The sequence below is a fragment of the Osmerus eperlanus genome, chromosome 11 (assembly GCF_963692335.1).
Source record: "Osmerus eperlanus chromosome 11, fOsmEpe2.1, whole genome shotgun sequence".
NCBI classification, from domain to species: Eukaryota; Metazoa; Chordata; class Actinopteri; order Osmeriformes; family Osmeridae; genus Osmerus; species Osmerus eperlanus.
The window spans coordinates 14,598,185-14,618,173 of record NC_085028.1 but is presented as its reverse complement, the minus strand read 5'-3'; the positions used below and the strand labels follow the sequence as shown (position 1 = coordinate 14,618,173).

The following is a 19,989-nucleotide window of genomic DNA, read 5'->3' as shown; positions in this document are numbered from 1 at the left end:
GTAAATGTAATAACATTTTGAAACAAATGGTATGCCTTATTGATATTTAAGTTAGATCACAAATATTCGTCAATGACTCTGTTTGACATTTGAGACTTTCCGTAGGTTGAAAAGACCGTTTCCTGTTTTCTGAAGGCGTAGCTTCCCGTTGTCATGGCGGCGTTTCAAACGTCTGTTTGCTAGCTACTTGCTTTACTAGTAAAATGCTATTAGTAAATAATGGCAATTCTCTAGCTATGACACGATGACAGCTACGTTTCTAAAAGAAACAACGATGATCTTAGCAGGGCGAGGTCAAGCAGCAAAAAGCTGGGTTGCCATAGGTCCAAATCAGCACTGTGGTACTGGGCTGTCCAAAACACAGGTATTGTACTACTGTAGTCAAGACATGCTAGCCTTGTAATAACGTAGAGCTAGCTAGTTAGCTAGTGCTAAAGCTACCTATCTGTATGAGCCTACCTAAACTGTTAGTTCTATCTGTACAGTTAACTACTACCTATTTGGTCATTCTAAAACATTCCATTGTTTTGATTTAGCTAAATTAACTGAAAGTACAGTAAGGAGCAAGCGAGATTATTATTTGTTATCCCTGTTAACGGTAGCACTACTATAGCTTGCTAGGTTAACTAGCCTAGCTACTGTAGGTAAGAAGGGAACTAGTCAAAGTGTTGCTAAATTCCAAAACTTTAACTTTGAGCTAAACCCATAAAGTTAATACTCGTGACTAAACTCATCAATGGTCTTGATTCCTACACATCTGTGCAAACGTGTTAATATAATTTTTAAGGTCAGACCTGTCACAGGGGAGGTTGGTGAATGATAATTGACTGTGTTCATGTAGCATTTCGAGCGTTTGAGTAAGGCTGAGTTTGGCGAGTTAGTTACTCTTTAACCAATACAGATAGAATTTCGAGCTATCACTAGTATTTTTTGTCTGACGCAAGGGCCACAAGTAATGCCAATGTTACAAAATATACAGTTCATTCTTACTCCTCTCTTGTACAGTTACTGTTTAATAAGGCTGTACCAGCCAGTGCCTACAAACCTGCATCCAGAGTTGGCCCACCGGCCCCCATTGTGATTGAGAAGTTAATGACCAATGGGGAGGAGCAGCAGGATGAAGACAGCACCAGGAGTTCCATGAGCTTCTCTGCTCTCTCAGAGGAGAGGCTACTGGCTGCAGTCCGGCTGGCTAAACGGGACCTGAGGCGGAGACGGCAGGAGTCTCTAATCAACTCTCCCATAAGACTACAGCAGCCAGAGAACTTTCCACCTAACAACAGCACGGATGATCTGCCACAGGTTAATACGATGCTGTATCAAGGATGTTAATTTATAGTGACCTGAATTTAATAAACATTGTCATATAGGAGGATCATTTTGTAGAGATAAGGCTCTTCGTTATGTATGGGCAACTCTACTTTATTGTGACACATACTTCAAAACCCACCACCATTCTGTTCCAAGCAGAGGATGGACACAGGGAGGACAAAGGCTTCTGTCCCAAAAGAGGAGGTGACCCGGTCAGGAGCCAGAGTTCTGGTCTACACCCCCCAGAAGCTGTCTGGTCCTCTCTGGCCTGAGCAGGGTCTTTCCCCCCCGACCAAAGACCCTGGCCCAGGTCAGACCAACAACAGCCAGGAGCCCAAGCTCAGCCAGGAGATTCGCAGGCTGCAGAAAGAGCTGGCCATCTACATTCAGAGAATTGAGCAGCTGGCTAGCAGAGGTAACACAGAGAAACAGGTTGTGTTGTTTATAAATACAGCCTTTTTATAAACGGTCGTATTTCGGTCGTGTGGGAGTCAGATGGCTGAGCGGTTAGGGAATCGGGCTAGTAATCAGAAGGTTGCTGGTTTGATTCCCCGGCCGTGCAAAATGATGGTGTGTTCTTGGGCAAGGCACTTCACCCTACTTGCCTCGGGGGAATGTCCCTGTACTTACTGTAAGTCGCTCTGAATAAGAGCGTCTGCTAAATGACTAAATGTAAATTTAGGATCAACGTTCGTTGTGAATTTCAGGCGGTTCACTGGAGAAGCCTCTGGAGCCTGACGAACAGCGGAGGGTGGAGGTCCGCAGACAGGAGCAGGCGGCCCGCTCTGCACGCATCATCTACGTACTGCAGCAACAGGCGAGTCATGCAGTGTGCAACCGCTTAAGAGAATATAGTATAGTGAGAATGGCATCAGTTATCAGCCTTGCATTCCATTTGTGCTTGTTCACAGTATGCGTATTTACACAGGTGAAAGAGATCCAAGCGGATATAGATAAGCTACGTTCCCCAAAAATTCATCACACGAAAAAAGTACGTTGTGCTCCAGTCGCAAGATATCATGCACGAAAAAACAGTCATCTCATGTCAGTAATCCAACATGAATGAGCATTTGAAGCCCTTCTGTGTTTCTCTCCCAGTCCAGAGCCATGGACAGACTGGCCGCTGCCCACAGGGGGGCGGTCAGGGCCATGCAGGTCTTCACCAGCCAGCTCTCTGGTCCGTCCGAGGGCAGAGTGCCTTCCCATTACAAAGAACTTGGCCAGCTGATTCGCCAGCTCTCTCTGTGTTCTGCCAAGGTGGAGGTGGGCCAGGGCTCCGCCGTGCCCGAGACGGCCCTGGACATCCTACAGAAGCTGGAGGTCAGAAACAGGAGCACGCTGTCTAGTCTTCCACAGTTATCACACACCACACTGGGGGTCGGGGGGGGGGGGGGGGGGGGGGAGTGTCATTTTATTGTAGTTATAAAGGACTGGGAATTAAAATCTAGATTTGGTTCTATACATGCAGTAATGACACCCACACGGTTTCTTAGGCTTGTTTGCTTTCTGAGATATCAGACTTGCAGTTAATTTCCTGCTCTTGTCTGTGTGTCTTAGACCCTCGACTCAGCGCTGAGTAAACAACACAGTCCTCGGAGGAGGCCTACCCGAGCACGCAGCCCCTCCCCTGCACGCTGGCGCTCTCCGCACCGCAGCTCGACGCCCCCGCACGCAGCCAGGGGCCCTGCCACAAGGGGGCCTGCCACCAGGGGGCTCCAAGGAGCCAGGAGAGCTGTGGGCCCCAAGAGGAGCTTCCCTGGTGAGAGCTGAGGAGCCTCTCCATCCGTCTGAATGAGCCAGCAGAGAGACAGACTCATTATTCCTCAGTCAGCTGTGGCACGGAAATTATATTAGCATTTTGATTAGGATAATTGTCTTCTCTTCCTTCTCGGGGCTCATTTCTTATTATTGCAACATCAATAACTTTTGAGAGGCAATTTTCATTTTCAATTCAAGGGAACAGCAGAGAGCTATGCTTCTACCCCAACACTTAAACGGCACACTCACACAGCAGTGTGAAAAAATAGCGTTTCGAACAAACGGATCTCCTCAAAGGCCTCAAAAATCACTTTCCCTCCAAGTGCCTTATGTGTTTGTTTTCTTTACTCGTTCATTACCAATGAGGGGGCAAATCATTCCATCTCCCGTGGCTTAGCAAATCACCTGAAGGCTTCTTGTTCTGCTGTGGTTGAGCTTCCTGCTGGGTGTTAATGGCTGCGTCAGGGGTGGAATTTAATGAGGCTCCCTGCTCAGAGAGAGTACAGTAGGTTTGAGAGTCGGGTGGGGCCGTGGCCCTCTGCGGCTGCTGCTGCCTGTGTCTGTGACTGAGCAGCACCTGCCGGCCCGCCCGGGAGGTGCGTGCATCCAACACACACCACCTGCATCCAATGCCAGCCTTGTTTCCCTGGCAACGACTGTACTAACAACCTCTACATGCACAACCAAACAGGACGGTTCTGTCTGTGGGTGAGGTCAAAGGTACCTATTTATGACGGTTTTATACCCGAAGGTCATAAGCACTGCAACTGCACTGACTGTAATAGCAATCCAGGCAGTGATGTATCTCCTGTGATGGATGTTTTCCTCATATGTGTTTGACAGGTAGGAGGGTCCCCCAGCCCCCCAGATCCAGTCAGGCTGCCCCCCTGGACCGCAGCCAGGTGCTGCGTGCTGGTCTGGAGAGCCTGGTCCTGCAGAGAGAGCTCAGAGAAGGAGGACAGGTAGGAACTGAGCCCCACTCATCCTAGGGGTCAGTGTCAGTGAACCTGCTGTAGATGAGTTGATCTCAGCCACAGACTGGAGACGTGTATTCTCCTGTCTCTTCAGAAGCCAGGTGGCCAGCTACGGGACGTGGGTTTTCAGCAGCCCACAGTGGCCTCCAGACTGAGGGTCAGCCAGCTTCCCCAGAAAGAGCCCTCTGTACCCTGGATCCCAACGTCCCCTCACTCTCCTCCCAGACAACGGTGGGAATAAACATGGATCTCTCTCTCCGTCTCTCCCTGTCTCTCTCTCTCTACCTCTCTCTAACTAAGGATAATTGATAAAAGCGAGACACAAACAGTATATGCATGCATCTCGCTTTCTTCTTTCCCTTTCTCTCTCTGTATCTGCCTCTATTTCTGTTTCGCTTTCTTCCTCTTCCTCTCTTTCGTTAATGAATCCTCCTTTGCTGTGGCTTTAGTCCCCCCCACAGGAGGCCAGAACCTCGGTGTCTCTTCTCCCCTGGGAAGCCCCCCGCGGCCCCGTCTGAGCTGCCCGCCTCCCCGCCCTCAGGCCCCCCAGCCTCAGGCTCCCCAGAGCAGCAGGAGCAGCAGGGGATTATGGGAGGGGCCCAGGTGACTTCAGAACAGGGAATGAGCCCGGACAAGAAGAGACAAGCCCAGAGCGAAGCTCTCAGGTCAGAATCACCTCCAGTCCCCCAGGTCCTCTTTGACCCAGCACAGACTGACAGATGACATATTTGTTCCCTATGGATGATGTAATGTAACATGTCTTGCTCCCAGTTTTTAACAACAATCTGGAAAGAGAACTCGGTGAGGGCGACCTGTTATGGTCGCGAGAAGCCGCTAAATCTGAGTATAGGGTTAAGAGAGTAATAGCTAAGTTGCTATTAGCTATTGATAGTAGCAAGTTAACAAGCTGTTCTGGATATTGAAAGTCGTGTTTATAACTTCACCGAAAGTTGTAGACCTATTTTTTCACAGAAATACTGATCACTGACGTGCGCATAGCCAATATAGCAGTTTGCTATTCAACTTTATGTTATATGAAACTATAGGAATGGTTGTAGTTACGCAGGTTACCTCTCTTTACTTTGTGTTGTGGGGGGGGCGCAAATATATTTGAGCTATGCAAATGGACCGCAAAGTGGAAAGGGTTAGATCATCATAGAGCTTAATGGACTTGTGCTAGATAATATTAATTTTATATGGGAGGAAACAGGATAACTGAGCGAGCCAGTAGTTAACCGCGAGAACAGGAATATTTATGGCTTGACTCATTTTCCGTAATGAAGTTATTTTAAATCTTGATGTCAGACCCCACTTGCGGGAAGCCCAGGGCAGTACTCTGATTCCAATTCGAAGTTAATCTTTCCTATAAATTAGGTCTGGATGCTCTCTAGATTGCAGACTCCACCACCCCCCCCCTCCCCCTCCATCTTGTAACATGTTGATTTATAAGACCTGCACTTAATCTCTGTAGATTGAGTGTTCCACATCATTCTTTCACTCGTCCAAATTTTAATTAGAGCCGTTGTGAGCTCTAAATAATCAAAGCCTTGCAGCTGGCTTGCGCTGGTGCTGATATATGAAAATAGTGAATGCGGGGAGCTAATTGAAGCTATTTCTGTTTTGTTTTCCTGGTGATTGACGTCATAGGCAAGCCTGGCTGGATAAGATGACGAGGCAGAGGCTGATGGAGCTGGACCGGCTGAGTCAGGAGGCAGTACGACGAATCCACAGAATGAGGTACAGTGCTGTGGTGCCTGCTTCCCCCCAGAGGATATGTGGTGGCCTGCACTGGGTGGGGTTTTAGAGTGTTTGCTTATCTCATTCTGCAGGTGTGATGTGGGCTCTTCGACACACTGGGCAGAGAGAGGAGATCAGGAGACTGGTGGAAGACGGGCGTCATTGTTGGGCCAGGCTCAGGTGGCTGTAACTACTCAGCTCTCCATCTTGCACACACACTCACACACTCACACACTCACACACACTCACACACTCACACTCTCACACACACAAACACTGCTACCATTTCCAGCTACTGCAAGCTGTTAGCTTCTCCCCTGAATGTGTACGACTCAGATGGGGAAATCAATACACGTCTCATTTGTTATTGAAAAATCCATATGGCTGGTATTTACTCTCGGATTTGTGTCCTGGCCAGAACGAATAGAGAATTTATGACTTGTGTGTGTGTGTCGACCTGGTTGTTCCTGTGCTTGAGAGGGCACGGGAGACAAGAGGACTGGTAGGAGGTGTGTCAGAGAGCTCGTTCTGTGCTTGTTGTGAGCTCCTGGTGATTGGAGAGATGGGGCAGGGAGAGCTCACCTCTGAGACAGGGTGTGTCTGGCCAGGCTGGAGTGAGGGGGCCTTCCCATCCTCCCTCTCATCCATTCACCCTAGGCTTTCATGACCTCCCTCTCTCATCCATTCACCCTAAGGCTTTCATGACCTCCCTCTCTCATCCATTCACCCTAGGCTTTCATGACGGCACTGACCTGTTCTAGCAGTGTAGCTGTGCATCTCTCTGTATTTTCATGACAAGCTGAATTGTTGTGATGATGTGAAAGAATCGATGACAGGAAGAACTTGAAGACTATCAATAGAAAGGATGACCAGAAGTTTTATTATAATCTGGATGGGAATCATTGGTCCATCAATGCCTTGCACTTAGAGGTCGAATAAATCAAGTGGATAGGTTACAGAAACGTACATAAATTGGAGTAAACGAGCAAATATAGTTTCTATTTAATATTTCGTTCTAAGGCATAGTAATGGGTAATCACGTTTCTATCTTTCAAAGGGATGCATGACAATATTGTATATCATCATTGTAAGGTCCTTCTGTCTCAAGCTAGAGACCTCACATCTTATAGAAAGAGCTTTGTGCAGCTCACCAAGAGACCTTTTGACCTTGGAAAGATGGATGTCAAGTCTCATTGTCCTCATCCTATCATGAATTTAACAAATCAGTGATCCAAAAGATCCAAACCTTTTAGAGAAGAATTGATTCTGAATCGCAATGCTTGAGTTGACTGTAGTCACCTGGAAGGCCCATCGTGAGCTGAAGCCACCGGCTCCTGTTCCTCGTGTCTCCCCCTGCAGGCTGTGGAGAGTACTGAGCAGGTGAGCGAGGCTCTGCTCGAGGAGCTGCTGGACGAGGCAGCGCGGGAGGCCTGGACGGCCCAGACGGACAGGCTGGCCGAGGGGCCGGCCCAGAGACGGCTCCAGGCCCCCACCCTGGAGGACATGCTGCTGAGGATGGAGGAGATGGAGGTGAGATGGGAGGGAGGGAGGGGGGTCTAACCTATGGAAAAGGCCACAGCGGAAAGGTCTCGGGGAGTCTGAAAGGGCACTCTCCGGGTTGGTTTATGGTTCCCTCAGAGTTGTTTGACAGCTCCGGACTGGGGTGTACCTTCCTCATAGTGAGCCTGGCGCCTGTCAACCGTTTATAAGCTTTTGTATTGTTATTGTTGACGTGGCATGTGGCCACAGAAGAGTTGATTGAAATGCTCCTTTAATGGCAACTGGCAAGTACATTGATGATCTGTCATGTCTCTTCCTGTCTGGGCAGAGAGACCAGGAGGCGGTGAGGAGACGGTTTAACACCATCTCATACTCTGACCCCGACTACAGCGACAGAGAGAAGGCCACTGGTGGGTCAAACAACCAAGTCAACACCCCCTATCCACTCCATCCTTTGTACCTGCAAAACATGCAATAACTGAACTGTACAATTCCTTCACAGGGCTTCCCGCAGAAAATGTGTTAGTTAAGGTGGTAGGGTGGGGTTTGCCGTCAGACCAGGGGAGGGGGGGGGGGGGGGGGGTACTTTGTGCAATAGACTAATGCGTTCTGCAGAGAAGGGAGACTGGCGTTGGTCACGGTTTGGAATGGAAGGGAGAAAACAGGACAACGGCGGATATCGCAATAATAAAAAGAAAATTGACAACGTATTTAAGGCGGCAGGTGTGTGTCGCTTACGCGGCCGCCTTAACTGAAGTGCTGCGGGAAACCCTGCTTCATAAGTTTTCTTCCAACATATTCCTTTAACATATGTTTGTCCTCCAGGTGGCAACAGTGTGTAGGTGTTTTTGTTGTTTTTTTACTTCCTCTTATCCTCACTCACCTTTCCCCTCGCTCTCTCTTTCAGGGACCCAGACACCTGCTCCAGGCTCCAGGACAGTCTCTCCCAGGACAGTCTCTCCCAGGACAGTCTTTCCTTGCTCAACCAGGCCCTCCAGACCAACCCTAAGACACTCCCCCACGGCTGACATCATCGTAGAGAAGCCCAATGTGATGGGGTGGGTTGCCATGACCTTTTATCCCTCCACCTGTGTGTGACAGCCTGCGGTTCCTTCTGCTGTTGGGCTCTGCAGTACCCAGCTTGCAGGTGCCACTGTGGTTCACACTGAAATCACTTTTTTTTTTTTCAAGGCTGAATGAATAGACACACATGAGGCCTAACCAATATCGTCTCACTGCAGTTATTCAAATTCATGGCTAACTGGGCTGTGCTGACTGTAGTATTCTAACGAGGTGACATGCCCTACTTGGGTCATCAGTCCCCACTTCTTTTGGAATCATTGTAGAGTAAAGTGGTGGATGACATCACTTAACCTGTCCTCTACTCAACAAACTGAAACTCAAAGGCTCAGCAAAGCACTAAATAACAGGTGCCAAAGCAACATCCGACAAGGTAATGGGATAATTACAGGGTGGAAAATCATTCTAACCAATGATAAGAGTAGGACGAAATAGCAAGTCTGCCCCAAAAAATCAATTAAATAAATTCACTGTCTCCACTGCATGCCTCTATAGTCAGCTAAGGATGTAGTAAAAACTTGTTTGCCCAGCTTAGTTTTGCTTTAACACTCCTCGCCCGTACCCTCAACCACCTCTTCTCCAAACACACACACACACACCAAATCTTTCGCTTCTCCTGTCCAAAGCCGGGGAAGTCGGTGGCTGAGCGGTTAGGGAATCGGGCTAGTAATCAGAAGGTTGCCGGTTCGATTCCCCGCCAGGCATATGACGTTGTGTCCTTGGGCAAAGCACTTCACCCGACTTGCCTCGGGGAATGTCCCTGTACTTACTGTAAGTCGCTATGGATAAGAGCGTCTGCTAAATGACTAAATGTAAATGTAAGCCTTGGCTTCACCTGCTGCTGTAGCATCAGCTAATGAGGGAAGTAAAGGAGGATGGGCTGAGGAGGAGGCAGTGAGCGAGAGCCAATCACAGATGGCAGAAGTAAGTTGTTGAGAGGGAGAGCAGACATGCCAGCGTGATTGAACTGAACAGCTTCAAGCCACGCCATTAGGAGATTTAAGTCCCCTCAGTCAGTCACGGTTCCTCGCCTTGCTGGATCCTCTCTGCTGCTGCTTCCGCCTGCATCCTCACTGGCTCGTGCCCTTTCCCCCCTTTCCTCCCGTCTGCACCTCGTTCCCTTTTCAGATTTCAGACGTGACAAAAGAGAGCTTTGCAGACAGCTCTTTGAAGAACCTTTTTTTTTTTCGTCCATTTTTTTTCTTTTTTTTCACCGACCTCAAGGCTGCAAAGGTAGCGACAGCTAAGCTCTGTGAGGTCTGCGGTATTGATCCCGGGGCTGGCAGAACTGGCACCTTGCTCTGTCCTCTCAGCCCTGGATCCTGCCTCTGTGAAGACAGCAGCAGACACCAGGCACACGGTGTGTCAGTGTGTCTCCCACCCCAGGAAATGACATGCTTGGGGCTCACTGCTGTCAGGTCACATTGGTGAGAACGTTCTGTGCCATGCCACCTTACTACAGCTCTTTGATAGGCTCTCTTTGATAGAACTAGCAGAGGGGCAGTGTTCAATTCAGCACCTTCACTGGTTTGGTCTCAGTAGCTAGGCAGTGCATTGGATAATGCAGGACTGGAAGGCTGAATATTACTGTGCGTATTGGTATTGACGAGTGTATGCTTGTCTGTGATGGCACAATTATATTTAAGTGTCTACAATACAGTAGAATGTTGTGAGTGACCAGGAGGGTGGTGTCTGATTTGAAAATCAATTGACATTGATCCATGCTGTCGATGGCGCCTCAATTTCATTCCCACTGTCAGCCAAGACCCAGATCGAAGCATTCAGTTCTCATCTTCTCTTTCAACAATTGTCGATTTACTCGAAGAAAATGAGTCAACCCAACACTTTGGCAAAGGAAAAAAAAATTGATCCCACACTGCAAACATGACACTTAGAGGCTTGTTTTTTTTTCCCACAACCTCCCTGGAATTTCTCTCTGTGTGTTGCTCAGAGCAGTGGCTCCTCAAGGCAGCCTGGCTGTTAAAGGAGGCTCTAGAGGAGCCGCGACTTGTTTTGTTAGTTCCTGGTAAGCGAGCCGGGTCGCCTGGGATCGCTAAAGGATGTGTGTTTCAAGGTGGTTATATATCAGCCATAATAACCTTTGTTTCGGGCTCCACCTGGTTGTGTGCGGCTACCTGCCTCATATGTATATACATTGTATATACATATGTACATTGTACATGTCCTTAGTTCAGTCCTCAAGCTCAAGAGTCTCTTCTATTATCTGTCAGCTCTCGCAGATGATGGGGTCGGCTTGGTCCTGGCTGAAGTGAGACGTGCTTGATGTGTCGTCAGGGATGTTGCGTCACTCCACACCCAGATATGCAGACAGGAGATTGTGCGGATCCAAGAGAGGCCCTTCAGATAATAGCCAGGCGCTCATGTGGGAGGCCCGTCCTCTGATTGGTTCGTGTGAGCGGTCCTCAGAGGAGGGCGAAGAGATGCGACCACAGGCTCAAACCCCAAACGGTTTGATACGGAAACCCACCTCAACCATGTGGCGATTTGGTCATGCTGTGGAGCGGCCAATTAGCGGCTGCTGTAGAGCGGCCAATCAATCAGCATGCTACGCCTCTCACCAATGCACTTTGAAGCCATTACGCAGCGGACCACAGCGCCTGGGCTGTAGAGGCAGCCCACATGGCAAGGCACAAGTAAATGGTGCAATCGAAACATAATCATTACTCATGTTCATTCATTTGGTTGGATGGCAAACTATGTCAGATATCTGCATGATTACATATTGTTGGAGAGCAGGAAACTCCAAACTGGGATCAGTCTCCTTGAAAGTCGTTGATATGATTGTTAATGAATCTTTGTTCACACAGTGTCCATAGAGCCTCACGTCACTGCTCCAGAGGGCCTCTAGAGGGGGCTAGTGACTCCATTAGGCCATGGGTACAGTAGGTAGCGGTGTGTTGACAGCTATGGCGTTGAAGGCACGTACGAGAGCGATGATTAGAGTGGTGGGTTTGTGGAAGTGGAACGTGGGCCCAGCTGCTGATTAGTGTGGAGGGCTCATTAGGTTTGTGGATGTTTTTCTAAGCCCCTGATTACCTGTGTTTGCATCCCACACGGCCTGGTGCAGGGAGAGGCAGGAGACTCCAGCACCGCAGACAACACAGACACAGTGTGTGTGTGCGTGTGCGCGCGTGCATATCATTGCACTCTCTTTCACTCCAGGAATCGAACAATGCTCGGAGATTGCTCATATAGCTTCGCGAAGCACGTTCATTATTCCCATCAGTTCTGTCCTCTTTGAAGATATTGTGTGCTGAAAAGCACAAAGGCAACCTTTTATTGGAGAGGGCTCCCTTGATTTCAAGCTAAAGAGTAGGGATGGAGGTTAATGTCGAAGAGATGAAGCCGGGATCGTCTGTTATCCATTTCCTGAAGATTCATCCCGCCTCTGATGTGTTTTCGGAAGTGCTCAGTCGTTTTTCTCCCTCAGTTTTGATTTGTATCCAAGACAAATTCCTCTTGAGTCAGTGGATCGGTGCACCAGCACTTCTCGGGGTTTGCCCTTTGTGGTGTCTGTAGTTCATGGCTTTTCCCTCAGTCAGTTGCTTAATGTAGAAAACATTGGAACGGTGCTTGAAACAGCTGTGGGGAATGTGAAGTGAAGCGACGTGAAGACGTAGGACTGTGTTCTCTAGGGACAAGCTCCAGGACTGTGTTTGTTTGTGCTCATGTGGACACGTGACAGTGGGGCGGCGGAGGAGGAGGAGGGAGGAGGAGGAGGAGGGTGAGGGAGGAAGAGGGGGAGGAGGAGGAGGGTGAGGGAGGAAGAGGAGGGGGAGGAGGGTGAGGGGGAGGAGGGTGAGGGAGGAAGAGGGGGGAGGAGGAGGAGGGTGAGGGAGGAAGAGGGGGAGGAGGGAGGAGGAGGAGGGTGAGGGAGGAAGAGGAGGGGGAGGAGGGTGAGGGGGAGGAGGGTGAGGGAGGAAGAGGGGGAGGAGGGTGAGGGAGGAAGAGGGGGAGGAGGGTGAGGGAGGAAGAGGGGGAGGAGGGGGAGGGAGGAAGAGGGGGAAGAGGGGGGGGAGGGAGGAAGAGGGGGAGGAGGGGGTGGGAGGAGGAGGGGGAGGAGGGGGTGGTGTTCCTACGCATCATCGGAGCGAAGGATGAGAGACGAGGCTCCGCTGTGAGTGGCCGAGGCACACAAAGCCCCCCCTCTCCTCAGACGGACGCCAACTGGCCACAGATGGCCCCTCCCCCGAGCCAATCGATGATGACATCAAAGGGACAGCCACGCTGTGGGTAGCGGGTGTTCCGCGTCTCTGATGTGCTCGGCTCTCCTCTTTTGTTTTCATCCCCCCGGTGCGTGTTGGTCGTCTCTTTTAACCGTTCTCCGAGGGCCAGTTTTCTGGGAGCAGGCTATAACATTGTTACAGGAGATGGGCTCTCAGCAGATCAGCCATGTAATCATGCCCCCCCCCCCTTGCCCCTCCATCACTCCATGGTTGGACCCTGCAGGTCAGGGCTCAGAGATTGTCCAGATGTAACCGTATGTGGAGAGCTGCTGAGGGTATAAAGGACAGGATCACAGGGTTTCATTCCCGGCTCAGGCGAGTCCTTCTCGCTGACCCAGCAACAGCGGCGGTGGCTTGATCTTTCATCTTCTCCCAGAGTCTCTGCGTGTTCTCTCAGGCTGTGGCCTGAATCCCCCTCCCCGCCCTCCCCCGCCGTGACTCAGCCCCAACACTTCCTGTCTACATCCCGTTTGATGGATCCCCTCTGGGACACGGCTACGCTTTGTCGTTTCCAAGGGGACGCGCTGCTGGAGTCGCCGAAGAGCCTTGAGAAAACAAACTTGCAAAAGTCATTCCAAAGTGGGCTTTCGTGCACCTCGCGGCGGGGGGGGGTTCTTCTCCGTCGTCAAGGCCGCTCGTCCGCCGCCGTTTGTGGTGCTCCGTGTACCGTGGCTCGTTCAGGATGGTTGAATGAGAGCTGTCTGGAGGAAGCTATCTGGGTTGTGATGGACTTCACAGGGTTCCTCGGGAGTGTGGGGTTAAACAGGCTGCATTTTGACTAAAGACGCCTCCTCTCCCTGTCAGTCAAGGACCGCTCGACAGCCAGTCTGCATACAGGGGCTTCTATTGACTCCCGGCTATCGTGAGGTGCTTGTGCAGACAGGGAGGAGATTGTGCCGCACACTTCAGTTCCATTACCGGATATATTATCATTCACCTAACCTTGCCCGCAACTGCTCGCAACTCAGAAATGTTTAAATCACAGCCCTTTATAAATATGCAGCATTAATTTTCTCCTTTGTACTGCTTCTGGACAATTCTCGAGAGACGTTTCCCGACTTTGGTGACAGACTGGTTCAATCCCACCGTCTGAAAGGGCTATGGTTGGATGGCTTTGGATTGCTTTGAATCTAAAGTGTATTATTCTATTTTGTGGACGGAAAGGGCACCTTGCGGTGCATGGCAGGAGGGGAAACGACTGTGGTGTTGGCCGCAATGGCTCTTAAATGTCCCATCAGAGAGGAAATGTGTGTAGTCTGTGGATGAAGCGGGTTGGCAGGCAGGCTAAGTGCATTAACCACCCTGGCAATCCTTCTGACACACCTTCCCACTGGGCTTGGGCTGCCAGTAGGACTGGGCTGGGGATAGGACTAGGACTGGAGGATGGGCCTGAGGTTGGGGCCGGGACTGAGACTGGGGCTGAGTTTGAGCCTGAATCGTGGGCTGAGTCCTGGGTGGACTTTGCTGAAACGCAGACTGCGTTGGGCTGGGGAGCACAGTGGAGAGCTGCAGCTGAGACTCTAAATATAGCCCAGCTAGGAGAGTGCCTTTGCCAGAGCTGGGCTGATTTGTTCACAGACAGGATTAAAAACTCTGGCCAATGCATCTCCCTGTTGAGTCCCCCACGCTCCCATAACCGAAAGAGAGAGGGGTTGGTCAGAATCCTTCTGAAACCCACCCCCTGGCAGGTCCTAGTGAGTACTGACCACAGCGTGGCCACGGACCAATCAAGGGGTTATATGGTTACCTGGGCCTGGCTGCACATCACACCTGCTTGGGAGTCCATCTCCCAGCAGCCAGACTCCTTAACTCGATGAGCAACAGTTCACTTCTCCGTGCCAATGATTTTCCACTTCCTTTGACAGATGTAGCCAATTGAAACAGACTGAATAAAGTCGGTCAAGGTAATAAAAAAGGCTGCACGAGGTCCGGTCAGTCAGCCATGCAACATATCCCTGTGTGACTTTTCTCTCTCTCTCGTCTTCCCAGACACACTCCTCAGCCTGAGGCCGGCTTCACGGAGGAGAGACCTTCGGAGGACATGGCGTCCGGTGGCCGTCTTGCCGTGGCGGCGTGGGGGAGCCGAGGCCGGACGCAGGTCTCGGTGCCGGGCAGCTTGCTGAGCAGCATCCTGCGCTACAGAGAGGACCACGAGGCCTACCTCCGCCTGGTGGCTCACGAGGCCGTCGGCAGCTTCAACCCCTGGGCCATCGCTGACAGGTGGGCGGCCGGCCGGCGCTGGCTCTGGTCCAGCGGCGGAATTAATATTCTAGGCTTTTGTGGATTTCTCCCTCCCTCCCTCTCCCTTTCTATTCCACATTTGTATTCATTTTGGTCTCCTCTCTTCCTGCGTGCTTGTGTTCTCGTCCCATCTGTTTCCTGATCTGTTGGTTCTGTGTTCAAGTGAGCATTGTTAAACGCTTCTTTACACTTCCAGGGTTGTGCAGGGTTGTTCCAGTCCTTGCTGTGATGTCAGTTCCTCCAGAGCTCTGCTCAGAGTGGGAGGCGTGTGCTTGTGTTACTCACCTGGCCCGGGGGCAGGAGAACTCTCTGGAAACGGGATGTTGCTGTTGCATGTGTGCTGCATTGGCTCCAGCACTTTGTCCGTGTTGACTTCACACCCTCGAGTTTCTCTGGCGCCCTGAGCATGATCCTCTGCTGTTCCCTCTTCTCTCTGTCTTCCATCCATACATTAGCATACTTAACAGAATTCTTAAGTTGGTGCACTGCAGAGGATTCGCTCTTTGCGAGCGCACTCAAATGAGTCGGACAGACCAGCAGAGAGGTCCGTCAGTGAGACGAGGGAGTAATTGAATATCCCAACTATTTTCTCGCCCTCCACATTCCCTAAGGAGAGAGAGATGCTAAAGTCTATATTTCTCTCCTTTTCTCTCTGTCCCCGTGGGTGCATGGGAGTGTGAATTGCTTTAAAGATTCTTTAGCTGAGATGTGATACCACAAAACTGTAACCTTGCTCTTGGGGGACAAACTGCTCCTCAGTCACTGTCACCAGCACAGAGCGTCTAAAGTTTTCAGGAATTCAACTTGACTGTAGTTCTTGCATTAAGTGGAAAAATGGTATCCTGTCACACAGGGTTATGAAAAGGCCTAGGTTATAGTAAAGTGTTAAAGCGGTTATATTAAAAGTCATATTTTACAGATAGTCTAACATATTAGATACTTCTCGAAATATATCTGTGTGTCAGTGTCGGCCTTTTATACTGCGAGTCTGTCAGTCAGTGTCCTCGTATCTCCCTTTCTGTTTGCTTCTCTGTGTGTGTGTCTGTTTGTGTGTCTGCCTGCCTGTCTGTCTGTGTGTGTGTGTGATGTGCAGTTAATAAGCAGGCAGAGTGAGTGAGCAGCACACTCCCCTTCTGACTGATCACAGACTCTCCTGGGCCTGTCACCACCACAGATGCTCAACACAACAGATAGTCTTCATCTGAGGCTCCAGATAGATGAATACTGTCCACTCACACACACAGAACCAGTATTCTGTTAGTGATCACGATTTATGATGGGGACTTTTCTTTTCATCAACTTTAAATATTGCATTTCATTCTCGAGGCATTTGTGTTGTTTTTCAGTTAAGCCGGGGAATCAGTGTTCATGTTTCGGAGTAACCTCTCTGTCTCCTCTCTGTTGTTCTTTCCTCTCTGTTCTCTCCTTGCTCTTTGTCTATTTGTCTCTCCTCCCTGTGTCGCTCTCTCCTCTCTGTCTGTGTGTTGTGTCTCTCCAGTCTGGCTGAGGAGCTGATGTCTCTGTGTGTTGTGTCTCTCCAGCCTGGCTGAGGAGCTGATGTCTCTGTGTGTTGTGTCTCTCCAGTCTGGCTGAGGAGCTGATGTCTCTGTGTGTTGTGTCTCTCCAGTCTGGCTGAGGAGCTGATGTCTCTGTGTGTTGTGTCTCTCCAGCCTGGCTGAGGAGCTGATGTCTGTGTGTTGTGTCTCTCCAGCCTGGCTGAGGAGCTGATGTCTCTGTGTGTTGTGTCTCTCCAGCCTGGCTGAGGAGCTGATGTCGGAGGCCCTGGCAGATGTGGCTGCAGAGTTCCAGGATGTGTGTGAAGAATATGCAGAAGCTGTCTTCACCTCTGAGTTCCTCCAGCCAATCCTCTCTCCTCCTGCCCCAGTTCCACCACTGGACAGCCAATAGGAGATCTCCTAGCCATTCCAGATATTCTACTGTCCAGATGCCAAGAAGAGATATGATCATTATTTAGTTAAAGGAACAAGATGTGAAGCGTTAATGGGGCAAACAACATATTTACACTATCTTATATGTTACCATCAGATTAAGTTTACAAATGCTGCATGAGTTTTCATTATTTTATTCCCGTTTATAGGTTCTTTGTTAAACTTCCCAGACTTTCATGGGAGTATTCCATTGGGAAAGTTGGGCTACTTCTGATAAGCTTAGTGAGAACATTATTAAAAAGGATTAAAAGATTATCGAACCACTTTTCGGTATATAAATCTCTCAAAGGATTACTTGCGCTTTTTATTTCTAGACTGCAATATGGAACTAAATTAATAGCACAGACCACTTCCACACAGGACACAGGAATCAAAGACCCCTAAGATTTTTTTAACATCTTCATGGCATATTTGGCTTTCGACTAACATACGGAGCCCTTGTGCTTCGTCATTCCCTCCCTTCCTCCTTCCAGTGAGCATACCTTTGTGTATGTTGTGGCCAAAATGACTTAAGTGATTTATTAAAAGTATATTGCGAATGCACACTGGAGGGGGATGTCGGAAGCCCTCAGAACGTGAAAGCAGCTGTGATGGAGGAGGAGAGGCACGTTTAGACGTCACGCCCACGGGGGTCTTCCTCTGACAGGGGGGAAAAAGTGACTTACAGCATTAGCTCACTTTGAATCAGTCGCTCTCTTTCCCTTCTGTTCTGTGTGGGTGTCCGTGCATGCTTTTCTATCAAATTTATTCCAAGCCATAGACAAAAACTAATTGGAATCGAGGTGGGATAACATTTTAGTTGAATATAGAAAGTACTTTCATGCTTGAAATAGGGAGAAAATCATATTTGGACTGCGTGTGCGTGCTATTTTCAAATTATTTTATATTGTCATGGTGCAGACAGGTTATTTTTTATACGAACCTGTGTGCTCAAGTGGCTGTTACCTCCCCAGACATCACAGGCACTTGATAACAAGATCCACCTCTGTGTAAACGCACAAGATAATGAAATAGATTTTCTTTGCTTTGATGTATTTTTGTGTATTGATGTATATGTAGGCTATGCTTGATCAAATTGATTAGTTTGATATAGATGCCTAAGTAGACATGTGTATAATGCTTGATGATGCGTTATTAGCATACTATGAATATAAATGTGGTGCTTTAGCCCTGTATTTTATCTCAATACTTTTTTATATTTAAAATTCAGGTACATCCATTCAGAGACCACATGCTCATTGATGTAAATTACCAGAGCGCTGTGTTATTAGTTTGGTTGTCCCTGTTGGTTACAGTAGCTAAACCTAATGGCTGCCTGAGCCATTATCTTCCATACTAACCAAATGAATGTGTCTGAGCAGGATGACTGCTGTAGTCATCTCCATGGTACACTTCCATTGAGATGACACATTACAGTCTGTTGAATCAAGATGAGGATATTTTTTGTTTTCCCTCTGGGCCGCTTCCGAACCCTCCGTCAGCGTACGAGGTGATCAGACTCTGGGATGATATCATGATCATTGGGTTCCTGTGTGGAGGAGGGCTGCAGCTGAGTCAATGATCCCAAGGCAGGAAACCTCCAGTCAACCTTAAAAAATACAAAGCTTTACTTGAACTACATTACAAAATAGATCTTGTGTCCTCCTCTGCACAGAACAAGTCTGTTGCTGTAGTTTATATGAATGCAGTACATGTATACAGATAATATTGAATGGCTACTCAAGGCATGTAGTAATTACCGTGTTGTTGGCTGAAGCACAACTGAATGGTGGTTAGTGTTACTCTGTGGATATCAAGGAGAGCCTAGCCTGCCAATTCCAGGTTATTGTGACTGGTGCTCCCCTCTTTTCTTAGGACTGTGTGTTAATAAATAGCAGTGTGCCTCTGTGTTGGAAAAGCTGGTCAAATTGAGCTTGTTGACAGGAAGCTTTCTTATTGCCTCACCAAGTGATGGGTTTTAGCCTTAGCACCGAAACATCAGTTTACAAGCCTTTGCGCTTGTGTGTTTGACTTGAAGGATTTGGAGAACGTTTTGTTTTCTTAATCTTAATTGTGTTTTATAAAGTGTTCAAATCATGTATTTATGGGTGCTTTCCAATAAATCATTGTTCTACTATCTTGATCTTGGTGTTGTCTATCGTAGACCAACCCTTGTTGTTGTGACTGGAGACAGCTGTCATGTCCAGCCGCGGTCTCCTGTTATTTGCTATAAAAGAGATTGCTTTTAAGAAAGAAAGAAAAAATAATTGAATAACTTTTTTTGGCTTCCAGTCAGTCAGGCTATTCAGCTTAATCAATGCCATCTATCTTGCTGTCTTCCTGGCCCAGCCTCCTTTCCTTTTGGTTAGTCCTGCTAGAATCTCAATACATCGTCTTGGGCCAGAAGTGCTTTGTCATTGGCTTTCCTGGCTGGTACAAATGGCCTGCATCCCTCAAGGGTGGTGATAATGTAGAGTGCGTAGTCCACAGTGACTTTACCTCAGGTATTTGGGTACTATCAATATTAATTAAGTGGGACCAGGGTGCAAATTGATGTTGGGACACGTGACCTGTTGTGTTGGTATGTGTAGTAGGATGTGATGAATGTGTTACAATACTTAACTCTGCCGTGGACAACATCACCACCTGCCATGTGCTTCATTTTGCAAAGACAGAAATTTGTTGTGACTTCCCTGTTTCCTTCAGTGAAGAAAATGTCAAACATGAATGCCTTTAGCAGAACCTTGTCAATATTAGGGCTGGGGATTTCTCATGTTTGGATATTAACCGTTGCATTTGGGATTTGCTGTGTAATCCTGTTGATAGTAAGTGAGCCAGCTTTGACCAATGGCTCAAACTGTGTTTCCATGTCAGGACAGGGGAATCTATACGACAGGATAGATTCTCCCATGGATCCTCTGTTGCCAGCCTGGCCCTTCATCTGTGTTGCAATCTAATTTACAGTGATTCTAGGGAGTGTCCTGCATGGACATACATACTAGTTCAGCCCAGTCTCTTGCATGATTTACACTGTGTAGACTAGCATGAATAATAAGGTGAAAGGACACCCACACTATAGGCTATGGTACATTTAATCCAAAATTAAGTATGAAAACTTAAGCCGGAAAGAGGACAGGACATGAGGTAATGGTGCTCTGATTAGTACTGATGGCCAGCTGGTTTTGCATGTGCGTGTCACAGCCTACTATATGG

The 19,989-nt window shown here is 48.7% G+C and overlaps 1 protein-coding gene across 4 annotated transcripts; it reads left to right on the top strand.

Moving 5' to 3' along the window:
• The first annotated feature begins 140 nt into the window (after window positions 1-140).
• Window positions 141-18,919, top strand: kiaa0753 (KIAA0753 ortholog). Of its 4 annotated transcripts, none has more exons than XM_062472652.1 (17): window positions 141-364; window positions 1,006-1,302; window positions 1,471-1,726; window positions 2,019-2,128; window positions 2,240-2,302; window positions 2,410-2,631; window positions 2,869-3,070; window positions 3,913-4,031; window positions 4,138-4,274; window positions 4,493-4,708; window positions 5,691-5,780; window positions 5,873-5,966; window positions 7,140-7,310; window positions 7,609-7,690; window positions 8,188-8,338; window positions 14,597-14,827; window positions 16,603-18,919. In XM_062472652.1, the coding sequence occupies exons 1-17, from the start codon at window positions 245-247 to the stop codon at window positions 16,754-16,756; spliced, it is 2,715 nt and encodes a 904-aa protein (XP_062328636.1). In that variant the 5' UTR covers window positions 141-244; the 3' UTR covers window positions 16,757-18,919. The 4 variants fall into 4 exon arrangements, with proteins under 4 accessions (XP_062328636.1, XP_062328637.1, XP_062328635.1 ...); XM_062472653.1 differs by having other exon boundaries at window positions 1,468-1,726; window positions 5,873-5,960; XM_062472651.1 differs by having other exon boundaries at window positions 1,468-1,726.
• Window positions 18,920-19,989: the final 1,070 nt, after the last annotated feature.